The sequence below is a fragment of the Cucumis sativus genome, chromosome 3 (genome assembly GCF_000004075.3).
Source record: "Cucumis sativus cultivar 9930 chromosome 3, Cucumber_9930_V3, whole genome shotgun sequence".
In the NCBI taxonomy this organism is placed as follows: Eukaryota; Viridiplantae; Streptophyta; class Magnoliopsida; order Cucurbitales; family Cucurbitaceae; genus Cucumis; species Cucumis sativus.
Window position 1 is genome coordinate 32,639,248 of NC_026657.2, and position 21,896 is coordinate 32,661,143.

Sequence of the window (21,896 nt, forward strand, 5' to 3'; positions counted from 1 at the left end):
TATTATTAACTAATTTGTGCACGAGTTTTATCATGTTAAAAAAGTGTATAAATAATTTTTTATAATAGCATATATAATTTGAGAAAATTATTTTAAATGATTTTCTTTTGAAAATATAGACACATAATATAATCTATTATAGTTTATCGTGAATAGATTATAATATTTTACATATTTTTAAAAGTTTTATCATTTAAAATAATTTTTGTAAAGTTTATAACATAAAATATTCCTAAATATTTATATTTATATTTGATATAATTTTGCTTTTTAAAATTTAAAATTCAAAATCTAAATATACTAAAAACATTAAAAAGAATATATTGTTTTCAAAAGTTAAGCAGTTTGAATCATAGAATAAAAAATTAAGTTTCAAAACAAAATTTAGATAGTCTATTTAATCTATCACATAATTTAATTTCCACCGAGTTTTAAACATGTAAAATATAGCCATATAAAGTCTTCAAATATTAGAATTTATGTTACTAAAATTTGTATCTGGTCATAAACACTTCATAGAGTAGCATAGATACGTTAGCCCCATCAAGGCAATCTTCTAAACACATTGTCTCTAATACACAATCATTCTACAACTATTCATTGTTTCAATTTAACTATACATCATTTTTAAAATGAATAATTTGATCATATAGCAACTTTTAAAGTTGCATTTGGAATTATGGAAGAAAAAAAAAACATTAGATTTAAAGTGTTTCATGTATTCAACTATTAGAGCCTTGAATCCCAATAAAGTCAGCCATATTCCTATTTCCCCGTTCCTTTCCATCTTAAAGATGAAGGCTTGTTGAGTTCTTGAACCTGAGGGGATGTAAGTTGTTGATTCTAGCTTTATGCAGTTGCAAGTGAGTTGCAACGATGATCCAAATCCGCATCCGAATCCGAACCCGAACTGAGGACATTTTTTCTCTATTTGAAATTTACATTTATACACTTTTGTCGTCCCAATTTGAGGACTATACATAGAGGCCTTTTATATACAGAACTTTATGGTAATTAATTTTCCTAACCTATATTTTTTTCTCAATGAAAATTGAAGGGGAAAAAGAAAAGAACGGAAAAGGAAAGAAAAACTCTGTAAAGCGCAAATAAATATGAAAAAGAAAAGGAAAGGAAAGTTCCCTTCGAAATTACTGCCATCTTCTACCAGACTTGAGTCCCGTTACAGTTTTTTTAAGACCTGTGGACAAAGCATCAGCTTAATTGATGTTAAGTTTAAGGGCAGATAATAAACCAGAATTTCAATATTCCTAAAATTTATAGTCCCTAAATTTGCATAAGACACTGTTTCTTCTAAGTTAGAATCTTTGTCAAATCATTTGAAAGAAAAAAAAATATTTGGGAACTTAGATACTTGTCCCAATTCCCACATGAATATCTAGTTATCAAATAAATAAGACAAGTTTGATAACAACTTTGTTTTCTTTAAAAAATTATACTTGTTTTCTCGGCACTTGAACTGATCTAAAGCCCAAACCTTAGAGCATAAAGGGTTTTTGGTATTAAGTATATCTAAAAGTTTGAATTTGGGACTTACGAGTTACTAAGTTGAATGACCAAGAGACACCGAGCTCGTCCCATTGGGGCCACCCCTTGAGGCTGTTTGAGTAATGCTTTACGTCTTACTTAATAACACTTTTGAATTCTAAACCAAAATTTGAAAACAAATGTAAGTTTTAAAAACATTTTTTTTAGTTTTCAAGTTTTAGCTTCGTCTTTTAAAATAATTTTAAAAACTAGGTAGTGAAGCAAGAAAACTACGAGTGTAAGTAGTTTTTATAAGTTAAAGTTTTAAAGAAAAATAAATAAACAAAATAGCTACTAAACAGAGCCTAGATAACGTGTTACATTAAGTTTTTATTAAATCCTTTTAAAAAAAGTTAATGGTAAATATTGAAATAAACCAAGCAATATTCATGTAAAGGGTAAAAGTTCAAGGGAGAAAAGTACATGAACATGGACAAAAATTCTATCATATAACGACTTTTATCTTACAAACTATTATTAAAATTAACTACTAATGGAATATAAATTATCTATATCAAGGGAAAAAGAAAAATAAACATTCCTTTCCTCTAAAATAAGAGGAAGTTTATTTTCATTTCCTGAACAAAAAGAATGAGGGCAAAAAACTTGATAGAAAATATAAGAAATATTGAACTCTCACATACTTGGTGCAGATGATACCCTTGAAAGCTCCTTGGATCCTGGCGGTGTAGTTGATGCAGTTTGTGAATGTTTAGGCAAGGTCCTAGAAATAGTAGCTGTAGATCTGGGCCTGCAAAGCATGGAGTTCAGATGTTTAAGAAAAAACAAAAACTAAAACCACCACCAAACTGATGGTAAAATAAATTTTTGTAAAAAGAAATGTCTCGCTTTTCCATTTCTCGAATGCTTTAGGATTCTTTGAAGTTTTGTAAATGAAATGAATCACTCTTAATATAGTTTAAAGTTCAGAGAAAAAGAACAAAAGAAACAATCAGCACACGAACTGTAAGCTAAGCTTTTGAAAGACAAAGCAACTCACTTTTCCAACCTCTCTGCTGGTTTTGTGGCTCGAGTGGAATTCTTACTTTCTGTAGTTGCATCATTTTCTGTTTCAACAGTAAGATCATCAACAACGTCCATTATTCTTTCTTCATAATCTGGATCTGCAAATCCTAATGTCTCAGCATCTTCAATAATATTCTGACCTATGTCTAGTCGTCGACTAGCTTCATTACGGTTCTTCACATCATCCATTGAGTGATGCGAGTCTGCTTCCGATTGTGCATCGCTATGGTCTGATGCATTGTCATGATCTAAACCATCTTTCTCCATAGCTCCACCTATGCTCTTCCCACCTGAAGGCTTCTGAACTCTTGGCACTACGCCATTCACATCTTTGTTTATAGTAGCTGTGCTGCGCTTCTCGGTGTTGATACCGTTGTACACATTGTTCTTGAGGTCTTTGAGTAGCTGTAGCCTATCAATCTCCTCATCCCTTTTGCTGATAGTATCTTTCAGAGATGCCACCTGAAACAAGACCACAGTTTTTATTTTTGTTATAAACGATTCCAATGCAAGTCAAGGTGAGACATGCTCACCTGGTCCATTAGCTCTCTAACATCCCTTCCTTCCTTAGTGCTCCGAGCTGCTCCTAACTCGACTCCAGAAACTCTCTCTGCAAACTTTAGTGTGCTCAAGGACTCAGAATATGAGTTCACATCAGGGTTAAGCTGTACGAACATAACCGTCTTTGCTTGACCACCTGCAACAGAGATTCCAAATTTTATATTAGAAGTTCTGTAGGCAAAATGAGTATCCTTCCAATTTTATTGGATGTCCCCAAAGGAACCGCAAAATGTGTATCATATCTATATAAGTGAACAAATGAAACAAATGGTTGCTAGAAAATTGGTAAATAATACCAAGAGAGCTTTGAAGGACTTGAGTGAGCTTGCTATTTCTATATGGAACATGAGAGCTCTTTTGTGCTAGAGCAAAAATGACATCTCCAAGTGCGGACAATGATTTGTTTATATGTTGTGCTTCCTTGAGTCTATCTCCTGTAACTTCAGAACGGTCGACCCGCTCACTTCCAGCAAGATCTACCAAGTGAAGATTACCATGCAATGAGGAACCACCCTTCAAATCCGCCCCACGAACGTGTATAGTCACAATACTGTAGGTTTGCATGAAAGATAAGAAAGGAATAATATAAAGAAAAAAAATTGAGAGTATAATAAAGTATGCTAACCTATGTGACCGACTACTTCTTTCGTTCATGGCAGTGGCGCCAACTGCTCTGTTCTTCAGTCCAGTGTCCATTAGGTCTATAACATCTGAGGTTGAATTCACTGGAAGCAAGGTAGCATCAGGTACCGCAAGTCCAAATGGTTGGGAATGAGTCAAAATCCCTAGTGTGTGAGAGTTAAGATAAACAAGAGCAAAAAAATGTTGAAAAAACAATCCTTATTTGGAATCAAGTAATAAACCAACAATCTTAAGAATGTGTCATATATCACAAAAAATCAGTGGTTCAAGTCAAGTACTTAAAAGAAAAATGACTTGTATTTGGTGCTAACATTATACTGCATAGTTAAAAAGGATATTTCTTCTGGGAATTGCTTGAAAGTAGATCCCTCACTTGTTCATTATAAACTTCAACCATTTGCGCACCAACTTCATAAGAAATGGCACCATTTCTATTTTGAGAGATTTCGAAAAGGTCATTGAGCGCTCGATAATTAACTCCCCAGTTCTCCTTAGTAGCACCATTAGGACCAGTCTTAAAGGAAACAATGTGACAGATCTCATCAGCGGGAGTTAAAAAGAACTTGCTGTATTATTGAAACGAAGTAAAGGAAACATACCATCGTATATGTCTTTCCTGAACCAGTTTGGCCATAGGCAAATATGCATACATTATATCCATCAAGTACAGATCGTACCAGTGGTTGGATGTCAGAAAAAACCTCCCCTGCATTTAATAAAGACAACACAACAATTAATAGTTGCAATAATACCTCTGTCGCTCCAAAAGCTACGAAGACATTCTACATATACAAGTACAAGATTGCATGATAAAATGAAAAGAAAGAGACCTTGAGTTGAAGCTGGGCTGTACACCTTGTTAAACTTAAATAACTTATGACCTTCTTTCCCAGGCTTGGTGGGGTTTGCTATGACCACTTCTCCATTTTCACCAATATATTCTATGGTCATCCGTTTGTCTTTCTGCCCAGTCAAAAACGGCCTTATTCGACAATACACTCTGATGTTTCCTGGTGGAAGGGAAAAAATTAAGTGATAGAGAAAAACATAAAAGTGGTGATCAACAGTGAACACAGTGGAATTCAATACAAGAATTTCACCTTTTAAATCTTGTATCTCATTGAACAATTTTCTATTTTCAGTAAGCAACACATGATAGTTTCCAGCTGCATGTGCTAATGATTTGAGTTTGAGTCCTGGAAAAAGCACAACTTCATCATAAGAGCTCATTATTTTAAACATTATATGGTGCTAAAACTTTCTCAGTCATCACTACCTAATTGGTTGACTTCGTTTGCATAGTCCATCTTCACTCTCAGAACCTCTTCTTTAACAGACTCTGAGGTGCATCTAACACCCTAGATAGTTCACAAAATAATTCTATTAGTCATTATCTCTTAAAATAACTAAAACATGAAAATTATATTCTAATCGCACCTGTAGTAGATTGTATTGAAATGCTATCATATGCTTGTAGCTGTTTGCCTTTTCATTCCATTTTTTTTGCTTCAATTCAAAACTTGTTGAAAGTTCTTGCACTTCATTACTTGAATCTTCCAAGAGGTTCTCAAGTTCTTTTATTCTTTCCTCGAGCATTAATTGAGCAGATTTTGTTTCTGTTTCCACTTCCAAGCGGCGTAATTCATATGTCTTTGTAGTTGTTTCCAACTCATGCTTTAGCACCGCAGTCTCAGTTTTACTTTCATCTCTTTCCTTAATCAGCCTAGTCACATCTTCATCTTTTTCCTTTTCAAATTGCAAGCATCGCAATTCATATGCATTCCTAGCTTCTTCTAACTCTTGCTTCAATGTTACGATTTTAACTTTGCTTTCATCTCGTTCCTTAATCAACCTAGTCATACCCTCATCATTTTCTGTTTCTAATTGCAAGCAACGCAATTCATATGTCTTCTTAGCTGCTTCCAACTCTTGCTTTAAGGATATAATCTCCACTCTACTTTCATCTCTTTCTTCAATTAACCTAGTCACATCCTCACCTTTTTTTGTTTCCACTTGCAAGCGACGCAATTCATATGTCTTCTTAGCTGCTTCCAACTCTTGCTTCAACATTGCGATCTCGGCTTTGCTCTCATCTCTTTCTTTAATCAACCGACTCATATCCTCCCCTTTTTCTGTGTCCACTTGCAAGCAATGCAATTCATACGTCTTCTTAGCTGTTTCCAGTTCTTGCTTCAACATTGTGATCTCGGCTTTGTTTTCTTCTCTTTCTTCAATCAACCTGCTCACATCCTCCCCCTTTTCTGTTTTTACTTGCAAGCAACGCAATTCATACATCTCTTTAGTTGTTTCCAACTCTTGTTTCAACATTGTGATTTTTTCTCTACTTTCATCTCTTTCTTTAATCAATCTAGCCACATCCTCGCCTATTTCAGTTTTTAATTGCAAACAACGTAATTCATATGTTTTTTTAGCTATTTCTAACTCTTGCTTCAACATTGTAATCTCTACTTTGCTCTCGTCTCTTTCTTTCATCAACTTACTCACATCCTCACCTTTTTCCATTTCCACTTGCAAGCAACGCAATTCGTAAGTCTTCTTAGCAGTTTCCAATTCTTGCTTCAAGAGTACAATCTCTGCTTTGCATTCATCTCTTTCTTTAATCAACCTGCTCACGTCTTCATTTAGAGAATTCTTCTTTTCTTCCGCTTTAGTCTTCTCAGCTTGCTGCAATTTCAAAAGCCACCTGCTGGTGAGTGTTCGCACAAGTACAAAACGCTCATAAAAGAATCTGGTTTGTTTCTCAAGTAGGATTTGTTGAAATACTTAGCAGAAAAAGCCAGATACGAATAAGAAATTATATGCTTTCAATATGGTCCAGAGGCAAACCTTTGTTTGTTGGAACTGGCTAAGAACACACTGAAGAATAATGAAACAACAGGAGACATAGTACCAACTAAAAGATTTTAATCAGACGTACTGAATAATACCTGATTTTCTTCATTAATGTTTGACGCAAGTGCCTCCAGCACTCTTATTCGAGACTGGAATTTCTCTTCACGAGCCTTGAAAAGATTGTTTTGCTGGATAAAGAAAATCATGACATAGAATTCAAAAACATAATTCAAAGGGAAAAGAATCAGGCAAAAAAACTTAGGACATACAGTTCGAAGATGATCTGCTTGAGTAGAAATACGCCGCTCAATTTCTTGAACTACTTTTCTTAACAGGCATGCCACACGCTACCAAAAAGACAAGTAATGTCAAGGAGTGAACATTTAAGAAAAAAGTATAACCAACAAATATGCAAACGGCTAAGTTCTTTTGAATGCAACACTTAAAGCATTTACATGGCCATACATGAGGAATTTCACCATTCTTTTTCTCCAGACTTTCATCAAGAATTCCGTTCACCACACTCAAAAGTGATTGTGTTGGAGCATTCTGCAATAAGAGATGCTGAAGATCAAAGTTAAATAAACAATATATGTCACAGAAAGACTATACACAATCTGAATAGATGAAGCTTATTACACACAAAATAAGGGGGTAGGAGGTGGGGGATCAGAAGAACTTACGTCGAGACTATTTGATTTCATCATTTCTGAAATTTTTGCAGCCGGAATATCAGCATAACGACCTTGCTTTAATTGAAATACTTCGTGAAACTTATGACCAACTTGGTGATTTGATCCTACTAATGATTCTGTTGTAAAAGAGATTGTCTATAAGACCTAAGTGCCTGTACTAGATCAAATTTAGTAACTAGTGGTTGAACTGAGTCAAACATGATGTCTGTCTTCGAGTTATATTTTAATAGATCTTTCTGCATTTTTTACTTCAAATTAAATTCCTAGCTTTCTGTTGAATTTTCAAGGTTTCAAAATGATAAACAAGTAAAATCCATTTTAGCTGCATTCTTTGTTAGGAGGCCAACATAATTCTTCTACAGTTATACAGTTGATATTTGCAAAAGTCAAACCTGACATAATTGGACTACTCAGGGTACGAAGAAATTTGGACTCAAATAAGACTTTCCTCCTTTCTTCTCCCAACATAGGAGAAAAAGGTTCATGTAAGGATGTGTCGAAACGAATGTTTTCTGACTTAGCAGGTGAGTTACATCCCAAAGGTTTATCTCCCACGTCATTTGACATAAACCGTGCTCTAATTGACCATAAACAGTTGTAAACAGAGTCCATAGATCCCTGAAATTTAACAACACCTAAGAATGAGAGTGAGAACAAGAAAGAAGAGAAATATACATATGAAATAGAGAACTATGTAATTATTTTGGTTCACGTCCAAATTGTATTTACACATAAACACATATTTAAAAGCATGTGCAATAGAAGTCTATGATGAACTCCAAGGACAAGCATATCAATGATTCAATAGTACAACTATTATGTGAAAATCAATTATGAGAGAACTTTCTAAATCTAGGCACATTACATCTTCAATGTCGGCACTGTCTAATTTTAGGATCCCCATGCTGGATATAGCGGCAAGGAACCTCGTGATCTTCTCCGCCCGTGAAGCCAAATTGGGGATAACATAACCTCCCTAGCGTCAGAAAACTGATACTCATAACAGTGAACGGTATGATATGACAAAAAGACTAGAAAAAAGAACAAAAGTTGTGGAACAAAGACAAAACCAGTTGAATAATACCTCCTTCGCAGAACCAGGTTTTTTTAGCTTGTTCAGAACTTGGGACAACACATTCGCATCCAACAAGCATGCTTTGAGATCCTCATCGGAAGCATTGATTGGCAAATTTAGACCAGGGAAAATACTCCTCAACCACTCAGCTAAAATCAGTATCTGCTTAGCTGCAGTAGAATGTTGTAAAAGAATTGAAAGTTTGTTTTGGTTTTCGATCAGAATGCAAATGCAGACTGTTGACAGAAAAAAAGCCTCACCATTCCTATCTACAAAGGGTCTTCCATTAACAGCTGAGTTTGAGATGCTGAGTCCAGCATAATCTCTGTTGTTCTGCTCTGATGTTGAATTCATGGTTGAAAACTGCTAGGGAGTGGCATCAAGAATATAGCTTAGCCACTAACTTACAAGAATAATATGCTCCTGTAGCAGGAAAAGAAATATTACCATGGTGCAGTGAAAAAAGCTTGTGTCTTCTACTAATGAACAGAAAGGAAAGAATAAAAAACCACAAAAGAAATAAAATACCATAAAGAAACCATTAACATAATACCAGAAAAAACACTATACATTGCATATATTTGAGCTCAACCATAAATATAAACAGAATGAATTGAGATTCTAATTCTACATCATCCTACCATCAACCCCACAAATTAAATGTAGACTTGACATGTTTGCAGATGACAGAATATGGAAAAGAAAAAAAGGTGATCCACCAACACTGCATCATCTTTAAAGAAACACATAAAAATTCTTCAATAAATTCCGCTTTCTTAAACAAGACATAACATATAGAGGCCGGGATTTGAACCTATGATCTCTTACAGAAAAACAGGGATGCTTTATCCTATCTGAGTTTCTTCAAACACCATGTCTGCAATACTAAAAAAACCCATAATCCATCCATAACCGAGTAAACATGTACTGTCATCTACTCTATAATCATCAAACACAAAACAAGAACACCCACAAATGGGTACCTGTTTTTGGAGCCAAAAACCCGGGAAATGGGCAGTAGAAGTCGAGAATTTGTCAGGAAACCCCCCCAGAAAGAAAAAAAAGACGATGTCCATGTGCCTTCTTATAAAAGCGATTGAAAACGGAAATGGAATAATAAAAGAAAGAAAGTCGAAAAGGTCACAAGATTGAAGCCATGATGAAATTTCTTTGAAGATTAATGGGGTCAAGAACGTGTTGGGAAGGAGAATGAGATCAAAAGAGAGAGAAAGAGAAGAAGGGATAATGATGATTATAGAAATAAGGAGAAAATTGGATGGTGGGTAATTAGTTTGGTGGTTGATCTTCCTCCAAGGAAGACGAAGAGGATTAGGAATGTTCCATGAAAGTAGGAGAGTAAGCTCCATCCTCCTCCCTCTCTCCATTTTGGTTTTGATGATTCTAAAATTTTCTCTCTTTCGTTGATGTATTGTTGTGTTTTTGCGCGGGTAGACCTTCCCTTATTGCCGTTTTCAACTTGCTGACTTCTTCTTTTGGAACCGTTCGGTTGTTAGAATTACATATATACATATAATATTACATTCATAATATAATTCAATTAGAATCTTTGTATTATCAATTTAGGATTACAATGTTGAATTTCTAATCAACCAAATTTCATTAATCTATTTTGAAAATCTTTCATTTTATAAATATCAAACATTCACATACAGATCATAACAAAAATTTAAGATTACGTCGAGATAAACTTCTATTAATCTTTATAGTTTATCGGTATCTATCAATTAATTAAAATATTTTTATTTATATTTGAGAGCGATTCTTCGTTTTATACAGTAATTTTTGTGTTTACCTAAAATTAGGAAATTTGATTTCAAATAAAATAATTATTTTAAATATGTTTGATGTTTTGGTAAAATGTGATTTCTATTATATTTATAAACAATAGAACTAATTATAACTATAAATTCAAGATATTTTCAAACTATACCAAAAATAAATTAAAATTTTGATCGATATAATTCGAATTTTTTATTATATTTTGTAAATATTTTCACTCACTTCTCTTTAAATTAAATTATCGTTAATTTGTTTATAAACATGATTTAGTTAAAATGTCTGGTATACTTATTACACTATACTGTAATATTATATCATTTTTTTATTTTTTAAAAAAGATAATTGAATTTATAACTTAAAATACTATATTTATGAACTTTTCTTGTTTTTTTACCACGATAGATTTGAATACATAAAACGTTGGTTTTTCAAATTTATACTATTTACATCACATATATAATCCAGAAACATATTCTAGAAATAAAATATATTAATTTGCAAGTGTATTTGAAAAAACATAATCTAACTGACGACCAAATATACATTTAAATACCCGACAATGATATAAGGTAATAACTTAAAGTAACCTATAAAAGAAGTTGTAACATGTCAACAAATAGAAATGAAATCAATCATGATTAGAAATTACACCGATTCATTTGATCCAGTGATAGATTCACAAATTTTGTTGACAAAAACTTTATACTTCAATAAAAGTAATCTAAAAAAAGTATAAGAAGTAAAAAAATAGGGATTAAATTACGCATTCAAGTTCTACCGTGTTCATTCTTAGTAAGGTTAGTTCATGGAGGTGGTTTGTTGTCTAGACAAAATAAATTTTAAATTATTTTAAAAGGGCATACACTCCCCTAATATCCAATCTAAGGGCCAAACTTTTTTCTTCTTCATTTCAATTAGTTCGTGGAGTTAGGTTTGTTGCTAAATTGTTAGCAAGAAATTAATTGCAAAAATATAAATGAGTGTTCTTTTTTATATTCAAAATTATTATTATTTAACTAAATTTAAGATTTATTAGATATGTTTAACTAATCTTAGGTAATATTAAAAGAAATTAATTGATATTTTAAAAATTATTTTATACTAACATTCATTTTTTAAATTGGTCACATTGTATTTTTCGATACAAAATTACTTCCAATGACTAAACTTAAGACTCTACAAATAGATATATATAAATTAAAATGATAGTTGCAAATTTAGCAATTAATTAAGTATATAGTACAACTTTAAAAAATTTGTAAATATAACAAAATTTGTCAAATTCTATCAATGATATAAGTCTATTACTGATAGACCATGTTGTAAAAATAATATACCATATTGCTATATTTACAATTTTTTAAAGATGTTGTTATATCCTTAATTATTATTGCTAAAATAGTCATCTATTGCAATTTCCAAAAAATTAAAATAGAATGAAACTCAGCTAATAAATTATCAAAATAGTACATTTTTTTAGAAGGTTATTTTAAATAACAAAACAGTTTTGAACATATTTATAAATATGAAGCGACACATATAAACATAATTAATAGTCTATTATGGTTCATCGTAAATAAAACGGATAGAAAGTATCATTATTTTGTTATAATTAAATTAAATTATTTTATTTTGAGAGAAGTGGTATTTCAAATCTTAAAAGAAAATAAATAAAGAAAAGAAGATTTAAATCATAGAAAATTAATACTTTTGAGTTTTGAGATTGAGAAACGTTCCTCCAACAACGAGTGATGAATTATTTGATGCTAATTTTAATATTGAGAAGGCGGTTTGACTACACAACCAATGAACCAACTATGTTTATTGTTTATGAGAATGAGAAACAAATAAAAACTTAATTTTTTGTTTGTTTACTTTTCAGGCATTATCAACTTTATCCACCATATACTTGATTTGAACCATATTCTTTATATATTTATTTAGTGTAATTCATATACTTCTTACGATGTTAGGAAAAAGAAGTTATTAAATTAATTATATATTTTGCAATCCATTTCATCCATAATACTCAATTTTATTTCCATGTCAACTGTCCCATAAACAAAGATTGAACTTTTGATATTTGAGATTATAATTGATGTTTTATTGACTAAGTTAGGTTCAAATTAGCGTATCAAACCGTAAAAGAAAAACGAGCATATGGATCGTATACCAAACAAAGAGTATGAATAAAACACTATATATCACATTAGTGTTATTCTATGTACTTATTGTTGTTGTTTTTGTTTTGTAAAAGTATTAGATTGGTAAAGAGATCTCATAGTCTACAAAAAATAGAGAGAAAAAAAAAAAAAAAAACAATCGACCAACTAAAAAAGAAGTTCAAAAGAACACGTTTCAAAGGTTAAAAAAAGTTAAAATTCACTTTCAGTTTGTAAATTTTCGTAGAAATAACAATTTAGTCCATAAAATTTGAAATTTGATTAATAACAAATAAAGGGTATTTATTTTTTGGTTTATAGACTAGATCATTACAGATCAATATTTAGGGACCAAAAGCGATTTTTAACCTATAAAATGGTATCGATAGCAAAATTAAAATAAAAAAAACAAATTATTTTAAAAGATAAAACTTACAAAAACATATGTAAATATAACAAAAATATTTATAATAGAACATGATATATTAATGTCTAACGTAAATTGACGATATATTTTATAAATATTTTAGATTTATTTTCTTATATTTTTAAATATAGCCATAAAAAAGTAATTTCAAAAGGGATAGTTGCAAACTTATCAATTAAATACAAAATAATTAAGTATATAACAACATTTTTAAAAAATTACAAATATAGCAAAATTTGTTAAATTCTATAAATGATAGAGTCTATCACTGATAGACAATGTTATAAAAATTGGTATATCACCGATAAATCATACGAGTCTATCAGTGATACAAGTCTATCAGCAATAGTTTTACTATATTTACAATTACTATATTTACAATTTTTTTTAAATGTTGCTATATGGTTGATTATTATTTCTCAAATCGTTGTCCACCTCAAGAAAATCATCTAAAAATATTTGCCGGGTACAAATTAGAACTCCGGCCCACCAAAGTCCGTCCAATCCAAAACCCTAGATTTCTGAAAACCCTAGCTTCCCTTCCTTTACAAATCTCCTCCTCATATAAGTTCCTCATTCCGTCATCCATCGCAAATTCCTGTCCAACGCCTCACATTTCCTTCCTCTTTCTTCCCATTTACCTGAAAATGGCGGAGCGCGGCGGATTTGGACGAGGATTTGGCGGCAGAGGCCGTGGCGGAGGTGACCGCGGACGTGGAGGTCGCCGCCGAGCCGGTCGACGAGACGAAGAAGAGAAATGGGTTCCAGTCACTAAGCTAGGGCGCCTCGTGAAAGAGGGAAAGATCCAATCTTTGGAGCAGATCTATCTCCATTCTCTCCCCATTAAGGAACATCAGATCGTTGATACCCTTATTGGTCCTAGCCTCAAGGACGAGGTTATGAAGATTATGCCAGTCCAGAAGCAGACTCGTGCCGGACAGAGGACCCGTTTCAAGGCGTTCGTCGTCGTCGGCGATGGTAATGGCCATGTGGGTTTGGGAGTCAAGTGTAGTAAAGAAGTTGCTACAGCGATTCGTGGTTCGATTATTTTGGCTAAGTTGTCTGTGATTCCCGTGAGAAGAGGGTATTGGGGTAACAAGATTGGTAAGCCCCATACGGTGCCGTGTAAAGTTACTGGAAAATGTGGGTCCGTTACCGTCCGGATGGTTCCGGCGCCGCGAGGTGCTGGGATTGTGGCGGCTAGAGTGCCCAAGAAGGTCTTGCAGTTCGCTGGGATTGAGGATGTGTTTACATCTTCTAGAGGATCGACCAAAACTCTCGGAAACTTTGTTAAGGTTTGACACAACTTTAATGGTTGCCCTGTACTCTTTAGTTTATATTTTTGCTTTGTTCTACTAATAATATATTGGTTTCACTTCATCATTATGAATGGTATCAATTAGTTAATCACTAAATCTTTCTTAGCCTGTTCGTTTTGAAAGCTTGATCAGGATGGAATTGAGCCTTAGATAGTGTAATTTTAAGTATTTGATTTGTTTTCAGTTCAGATAGTCTAATTTAATTCTGTAACATGTTCTCGAGTAGTTTTCACTGATTTAAAAGCATGCTAATTGAAGGAGTGGACCAAGTTTTGATATAGTGTTTGCTGTTTTCTACCTCAAAAGTTGTCCAACATCACTGAAATGTTTCTATGGACTTGCATTATTATGCTGTGTTGCATTCATTGTTACATTGTGTATAGCTCAAATATCCTGCTTTAAGATGATTAATATTTATTGTCCGGAGAATTGAGACCAAAACAAAATTTAGAAGAAAAATGAGTTAGGGGCTTTATTATTTTTGGTCAAATTGCTAGTATGTTCCTTATGGGTGGAAGAAAGTTAGAATTTCACCTATGATCTTAAAAGTTAGAATTTGGTCCTTTTGGTTTGATGAACCTTCATAATTAGTCCTTATAGTTTGATAAATGGGTCCCTATCGTAGGGACTGCATATGAAGTTTGGGGACTATTTTATCCTTAATCATTTGATGTTGAATTTCAAATTAGATGGGTTGTTAGATTTCAGTTCGAGAAAGGGTCATTTGAAACCTTTTATAAAGTAACGTTGTCTGGCTGCATGTTGTTGCTCTTGAATTATTAACTATCACACCATGTTGTGCCATTTTTGGTTGCTCCACAACAGTGAAGTTCTGTTCCAGCTAAGAAAACCCTTCTTGATTTTGTGGCGTCAATTCATATTGATCTGTGGCTATTTTCTTGTTGTTAATAAGAGCGTTTTTTGTCTATCAAGTCGTATATGATATCATGTGGGTCTAATTTCTTCCTCTTTATTGCCATTTCAGGCAACATTTGACTGTCTTCTGAGAACATACGGCTTCTTAACACCTGAATTTTGGAGGGAGACACGCTTCACAAAATCCCCATTCCAAGAACACACAGATTTGTTGGCGAAACCCACAGTGAAGGCATTGTTGTTGGAAGATCCTGACAGGGTTACTGCTTGAACTTGGTTAATATCTTCTTCCTTCTCTTCTTTCAATTATGGGAATATGTTGATGGTTTCTTGTATGAAAAAGGTCCCATATCATTTGTTCTCTGGTTGAGTTGTGTTACTTCAAAGAACAATAGTTTTGTTTTACCTTTTATTTTTCACAAATTTTGAATTTTGACTGTAATTTATTTACCACCTTTTGATGGCGAATAGATTTTTTTTTTTACTTGTTATTACTGTCTTCGCAGGAATTTCATTTTTTTGCCCACATATGGTTTTGTGAGTTTTGGTTGCCAACAACTGAGATTACATAAATGATGTGGTTGAAAATTAGGAAGGGAGATTATCAAGTTTTAACCTAATGATGCATTTTTTGGTGTTGAACTAAAATTAGGAAGGTGGATTATCATGTATTAACTATATATGTTATTTGGAAATTGTAGGGTTTTAGGGCGTGCCATTAACTATATATATAGTTTTTTTTTAAATAAAATGAATTAAAATGGAAGGCTAGATAGGTATCAGAGATAAACTAAAGAGTCCAGTAGCTTTTTTTTTTTTTTTTTTTATGCTTAAATAAATACAATCATAAAACTTTGTAAACTAACCTAAGAATTTATCTTTATGTTAATTATGCCAAATATCCTTGAACTGTTAACCTTCAGGAGGTATTGTATGTCAATCAGGACTTTCGAATTTGTAAATCATGTTTACGTGTACTAAACTTTGATATATATACTTCAAAGGATGTTTCTTAAATGACAAATTTTAATCTTACGTGTTAGCCACTGCCTTAATTTTCATCTCATTTTATTGGAAAATAACCTTTTCATGGGTAAATTTTTATAAAATAAACCTTCTAAAGTTTAGAGGTATGATTTTTCTATCTAAACCGAAATAGCAAAAACTAATTAATAAGAGTTATAAATAATACTTACTATTGTGATTATTATTGTGATTTTTAAATGTTTTCTTAAAAGAGAAGGGAAGTTTGTTGTAAAGAATGACTCACAAGTGATAGAGGTAAAGTAAAGTAAACTTATTGATTAAGTTTGAGTGACCCTCTCATGACAATGACTTCCCAACCTCTCCTTCCTTTGCCCTTTTGTCCCTTTGGCCCTCCAAATCTTTCTCACTTCCAACACAAACAAACTCAATACTTCTCTTCTCCCAAAGGATGTCCCCAACCAATCCCTACCAATGTTCCATTCACCCCATAACTCCGATATCGATGTTGAAAGGGATAAATTATTACAGTTGCACTGTATATAAATCTTTCCCTCCATTCAGTTACAATAATAGTAATTTAACTAGAATTAGTACATCCAATCTATAAACTCATCTTTAAAAGTTTAGACTTTTGGTAAGCTCAAGTATTAAATTGATATAAACAAGAAAAATAACTCAACTTAAGATATGATATCTTAATATGCATTGAATTTGGAGTTAGGAATGTTAATTGAAAATTGATATAATTAGTTGGTGGACAAAAGCTAGAGAACCAAAAAACAAATCTAAAATATATAAAAAGTTGCATTTTGAGGCAAGTCCCACATGGATAGAGAACAACCATATAAGGTGTATATAATAAATATGCTGACCAACTTATTCATTCAAAAGATAATAATGTTTAGATTTAAAATTATTTCGTCTTGAACTCATTTTAATCCTAATCTTTCAATCTAATTATTTTGTATGTATAGTGAAAGAAGGTTAACTAGAATACTTAATTTTGTAAATTTTAGAAAATAATCCAGCATTCTTAATTTTGTTTCTTTTTTTTATTTTCTATGATCACATAATGCCAAATGATCATAAATGATTCTAATTAAGATGTCTTTTTCATAAAAAAGACAAATTAAAACCAAACTATTTCTTTTGAAGTAATAATAACAATTAAAACTAAAATGAAATCGTAGTTCAAAAATTAAATAGATATCATTTTCAACTATAACTTTACACAATACAAAGACAACTTCACATTTTCTTTTTGTCAAATTATATATTAGCTTATGTAATTGAGACATAATAGCAAATTAGTCCATATTTAGTTTATTTATGGATAATATAATTTTAAAGACTTAATTGGTTTTTATATTTAGTTTTTATATTCTTTCATATTCGAACTTATAACTTTACTTTTTGTTTCTAATCTTTCATTAAAAAAATTAGTATATATTTTTATAATTTAATTAAATCTCAGGAGTCTATAAAACTATTCCTTGACTCTCTTCCAAGTCATTTGTATCTATTTTGAAAACTCTACTATTTTCAACTTAACAAATTCAAGATTTCCAATAAATAGTATGCCAATAATATAGCAAGAAGGGTAACTATTTGTGTATTTGTGATAGTGTCTTCTTTTCATCCATGATTCTCTTTACCTTTTGATTAGTTATCCAATTTAGTGGAGATGAAAATTGTTTAAAAATGAGTTCTAAGATTGGGTCATGTCATTTTTTACTTTGTAAAAAAATTGAATCTATTTCTATCATTTCTATCATCGACATTAAAGTCAAATATTCGACTCTACTCGATAGTAAAAAAATGAGGAGAGGAGGTAAAAGATTTTGAAAAGTAGTGGTTAAGTGAAAAGAAGAAATTGCAACTTAGTCCCTTATTTGTTTGAAAATAAAAGATGAGGACTGAAAGTAGAGTGTGAAGAGACTTGAGAGTCCCTTCTCACCAAACTAGAAAGCAGAGAGAGTTGTTAGAATTGAAGTTGAAGAAACCTGCAATTTGCTTGTCGGCAACCACTGCTTTCTTCAGAATACAACCAATTTCCATTACAGATTCACCTCCGATCAGCAACAATCAAATCTTCTACGATCACTTTCCTTTCTGATGAACTGAGAAGAAGAAGAAACCATTTCTGGATCTCCAATTTCCACCTACAACTCACTTTTCAATCCACGAAAGTCATTGTAGAGTTCTCTGATAATCTGTGAAGAACAGAGTACTCTGTAGCTGGGGTTCTCAATTTCTCGGATCCAATGTTGGTCCAAGAACGTTCAACGCCTAAATCTCCCAAAACCCAGATCAGAACTTTGCCTACTCTTCATTCCCATCGTTTTTCTGAGTCTAAAAGCCTTGATTTCTCCACTTGGTTATCCGACAATGTCTACAGAGTAGTGACGATTTTGCTCCTGATTGTTACTGTTGCTGCCCTTTTCTTCCTCCGGAATGTCGGGGATAGTGCCGCCCTTCTCTGCTTTCAATCGCAGACGGCGGCTTTGGAGAAGATTCAATTCCCTAAAATCGATTGGAATTCGATCGCGTCGATCCCGGCTAGTTCTAATCTATATCCGGAATTTCGCTCTGAGCAATGGATCGTTGTCTCGGTGTCTAATTATCCCAGTGATTCACTGCGGAAGCTTGTGAAAATGAAGGGTTGGCAGGTTTTGGCGATAGGTAATTCATTGACGCCGGCAGATTGGGCCCTTAAAGGTGCGATTTATCTTTCCTTAGATGAACAGTCTAAATTAGGGTTTCGTGTGGTTGAGTACCTTCCGTATGATTCTTTCGTGAGGAAAACTGTTGGGTATCTGTTTGCAATTCAACATGGTGCGAAGAAGATATTTGATGTGGATGATCGGGGGGAGGTGATTGATGGAGATTTAGGCAAACATTTTGACGTACAATTGGTGGGAGAAGGAGCGAGGCAAGAGATCATATTACAGTATAGCCATGAAAATCCTAATAGAACTGTTGTTAATCCTTATATTCATTTTGGGCAAAGATCAGTGTGGCCTAGGGGATTGCCACTGGAAAACGTAGGTGAACTTGCTCATGAAGAATTTTATACTGAAATTTTTGGGGGAAAGCAGTTCATTCAACAGGGAATTTCCAATGGTCTTCCTGATGTCGATTCAGTGTTTTACTTCACTCGAAAATCTGGACTGGAAGCTTTTGATATTAGATTTGATGAACGTGCTCCTAAAGTGGCATTGCCACAGGGTATGATGGTTCCTATTAACTCCTTCAATACGCTTTATCACACCTCAGCCTTCTGGGCTTTAATGCTTCCTGTTTCCATTAGCACAATGGCATCTGATGTCTTGAGAGGATATTGGGGTCAGAGGCTCCTGTGGGAAATTGGTGGTTATGTTGTAGTTTATCCTCCAACCATTCACCGATACGATAAGATTGAAGCATACCCATTTTCAGAAGAAAGAGATCTACATGTGAATGTGGGTCGTCTAGTTAAATTTTTGAATTCATGGAGATCAAGTAAACATAGGCTGTTTGAAAAGATTTTGGAATTGAGCTTTGTAATGGCAGAGGAAGGGTTTTGGACTGAGAAGGATGTTAAATTTACAGCAGCTTGGCTGCAAGATTTAATTGCTGTTGGGTACCAGCAGCCAAGGCTAATGTCTCTGGAATTGGATCGTCCACGAGCAACTATTGGCGATGGGGATCGGAAGGAGTTTGTTCCACAGAAATTACCGTCCATACATCTTGGGGTTGAAGAAACAGGGACAGTAAGTTATGAAATAGGGAACTTGATCAGATGGAGAAAGTTTTTTGGAAATGTTGTACTGATCATGTTTTGTAATAGCCCTGTTGAACGAACTGCCCTGGAGTGGAGGTTGCTATATGGGCGAATATTCAAGACGGTGATAATTCTTTCAGAGACCAAGAATGCAGATCTTGTGGTGGAAGAAGGCAGATTGGACCATGCGTACAAGTAAGTCACTTTCTCAAGAACACGATTGAAAATTTTCTGTTAGTTTGATTGGTGAATGATGCCTATGCAAATTCTAGTATGGTAGATAGATTACATTTTGAGTTCTCTTTTCTGTGTGTAGCCTTGTAGAACAGAACTCCATTCATTTTTGCCATTAATTCTTCTCATTTTCTTCTATAAAATAGCGTCTCTTTCTCATGCTGCCTAGAATATATATATGTGTGTGGGGTGGAGTAATTCTGATCTCAAGGTTGATAATACATCTTTGATGCAAGTTGATGTGATCATTAGTGTTCTTCGAATATGATAACATTGAAAATTTACCTCATTTTAGCTTGACGTTCCAAGTTCAGAAATAGGTTGTTAGATTGCATTCAATTTCACTATGTGTACAAATGATCTTAAACTCGTGGTAAAAGTTGTCAGTACCTTTATTTTTTACTTGGTTGGAACTGTTTATATTGAAACAAGTTTTTGTTGCCAATTACAAAATTTCAATTGAGAATCATCTCTACACAAATTTACAATTATTATTGTTGCAAACTTGGAATGTTGGCAGTCATAGAATGAGAATGCTTTTTGTTTCAATCTGCATTCTCGAATAGTCTTCTGCTAGCTTCTCTCTCCTGTTGATTAAGCTTTCGAATTAATATCTTCTAAATATGTTGTTAAATATATTCATAGATACCTCCCCAAAGTTTTCGATACATACAGTGGTGCAGAAGGATTTTTATTCCTCCAAGATGATACAATTCTTAACTACTGGAATTTGCTACAGGCTGACAAATCGAAACTCTGGATAACTGATAAGGTACCACTTGAGCTAGCTTAGCTAGTGTTCTTTATTTTCAATTTTTGTCTCAAGACAACAGTACACTAACTAATTCTCTTTCTCAAGGTTGAAATTTTTTGTGGTAAATTAGTAGAAAATAGGAAAAAAATCAGGAGAAAATATCTTTTAACATACGAAAGAAAATATTTTAACTGCTTGAGTGCTTGTTGATCTAGTGAAATTGGCTGACTTCAAAATCCGAAACCTTTAAAAGTTCTCTCTAGTCTCTCATTATGTCCAATGAAATCAGGTACCCAAATCTTGGACTACTGTCTCAGCTGAAAGCTCAGATTGGTTTACGAAACAATCAAATATGGTAAAGAAGATAGTCAGCATGATGCCGGTTCATTTCCAAGTGAGTCATAAGCAATCTGTAGCAAGTGAAAACAGCCTCACAATATGCAGTTCCGAGGTCTTTTACATTCCTCGGCGCTTCGTTTCGGATTTTCTTGATCTTCATGGTTTAGTGGGTGATCTAGAAATCCATCACAAGGTTGCAATTCCCTTGTTCTTTACGGCAATGGATTCGGTCCAAAACTTTGATCCGGTATTGAGTACAATGAACTACCGAGAAAAACCACCTGCTACAAATTCATCAACTATTTATTCTGCTCATGTTCCTGCTGTTCATCCATGGAATGTGTCAAGTGAACAAGATTTCATTAAGTTGGTCAGAATAATGGCAGAAGGTGATCCACTTCTAGCTGAGTTAGTTTGAGAGGATAAGAGAAAAAAGGAAAAGAGACTTCGATTGATACCTTGGGATTTGGGGGAAACCATGTATACTAAGCAAACTGTTATACCAAACTGCTATTTTTCTTCTCTTTTTTGGTTGAGAGTGAAGGAAAATTCATTTAATTGACCATCCCCCCTCCCCAACACTTTTTTGTAGAGTTTTGTGTGTTCTCACCATTTGTTGTAAGAAAGAAATTGTATTCAACTAGTTCTTTTGTTCCACAAGTATATGAACAGGAAATTATATTGGTTGCACATTGATGCAGATAGGTTTCAGTTTGCTTTGTATTGCTTTCATTCCTTGTTTATTGTTTTTCATTTTTTAAGAAAAATGAATAAAATATAATTTTTTTTCTGCTCTTCCTCATTTGGAAAAGTTATTTAATGAGATCAGTACAATTCA

The 21,896-nt window shown here is 33.2% G+C and overlaps 3 protein-coding genes across 9 annotated transcripts; 2 read left to right on the forward strand and 1 right to left on the reverse strand.

Annotated features, from left to right (window-relative positions):
* Window positions 1-455: 455 nt before the first annotated feature.
* On the reverse strand, window positions 456-9,830 carry LOC101213894 (kinesin-like protein KIN-14P). 7 transcript variants are annotated; one of them, XR_004215580.1, is made up of 22 exons: window positions 9,381-9,830; window positions 8,658-8,820; window positions 8,407-8,567; window positions 8,188-8,298; window positions 7,715-7,940; window positions 7,311-7,438; window positions 7,093-7,191; window positions 6,897-6,974; window positions 6,723-6,815; window positions 5,212-6,459; window positions 5,051-5,132; window positions 4,875-4,970; window positions 4,605-4,784; window positions 4,374-4,480; window positions 4,113-4,288; window positions 3,758-3,922; window positions 3,429-3,682; window positions 3,105-3,268; window positions 2,546-3,033; window positions 2,190-2,296; window positions 1,556-1,663; window positions 456-1,198 (listed from the first exon to the last, which is right to left on the reverse strand). XR_004215580.1 is itself a non-coding variant. In XM_031883370.1 (22 exons), exons 2-22 carry the CDS (start codon window positions 8,749-8,751, stop codon window positions 1,149-1,151), a joined length of 4,008 nt encoding a protein of 1,335 aa, XP_031739230.1. In that variant the 5' UTR covers window positions 8,752-8,820; window positions 9,381-9,830; the 3' UTR covers window positions 456-1,148. The 7 variants fall into 7 exon arrangements, 6 of the variants coding, with proteins under 6 accessions (XP_031739230.1, XP_031739228.1, XP_031739227.1 ...); XM_031883370.1 differs by lacking the exon at window positions 1,556-1,663 and having other exon boundaries at window positions 2,546-2,612; window positions 2,712-3,033; XM_031883368.1 differs by lacking the exon at window positions 1,556-1,663 and adding an exon at window positions 9,226-9,282 and having other exon boundaries at window positions 9,381-9,829.
* Window positions 9,831-13,301: 3,471 nt separating this feature from the next.
* Window positions 13,302-15,536, forward strand: LOC101210000 (40S ribosomal protein S2-4). Its single transcript, XM_011653854.2, has 2 exons — window positions 13,302-14,081; window positions 15,091-15,536. Exons 1-2 carry the CDS (start codon window positions 13,434-13,436, stop codon window positions 15,250-15,252), a joined length of 810 nt encoding a protein of 269 aa, XP_011652156.1. The 5' UTR covers window positions 13,302-13,433; the 3' UTR covers window positions 15,253-15,536.
* A 2,343-nt stretch (window positions 15,537-17,879) lies between these two features.
* LOC101214137 (probable glycosyltransferase STELLO2) lies at window positions 17,880-21,848 on the forward strand. The gene is made up of 3 exons (XM_004136570.3): window positions 17,880-19,926; window positions 20,611-20,737; window positions 21,009-21,848. Exons 1-3 carry the CDS (start codon window positions 18,233-18,235, stop codon window positions 21,474-21,476), a joined length of 2,289 nt encoding a protein of 762 aa, XP_004136618.1. The 5' UTR covers window positions 17,880-18,232; the 3' UTR covers window positions 21,477-21,848.
* The last annotated feature ends 48 nt before the right edge of the window (window positions 21,849-21,896 follow it).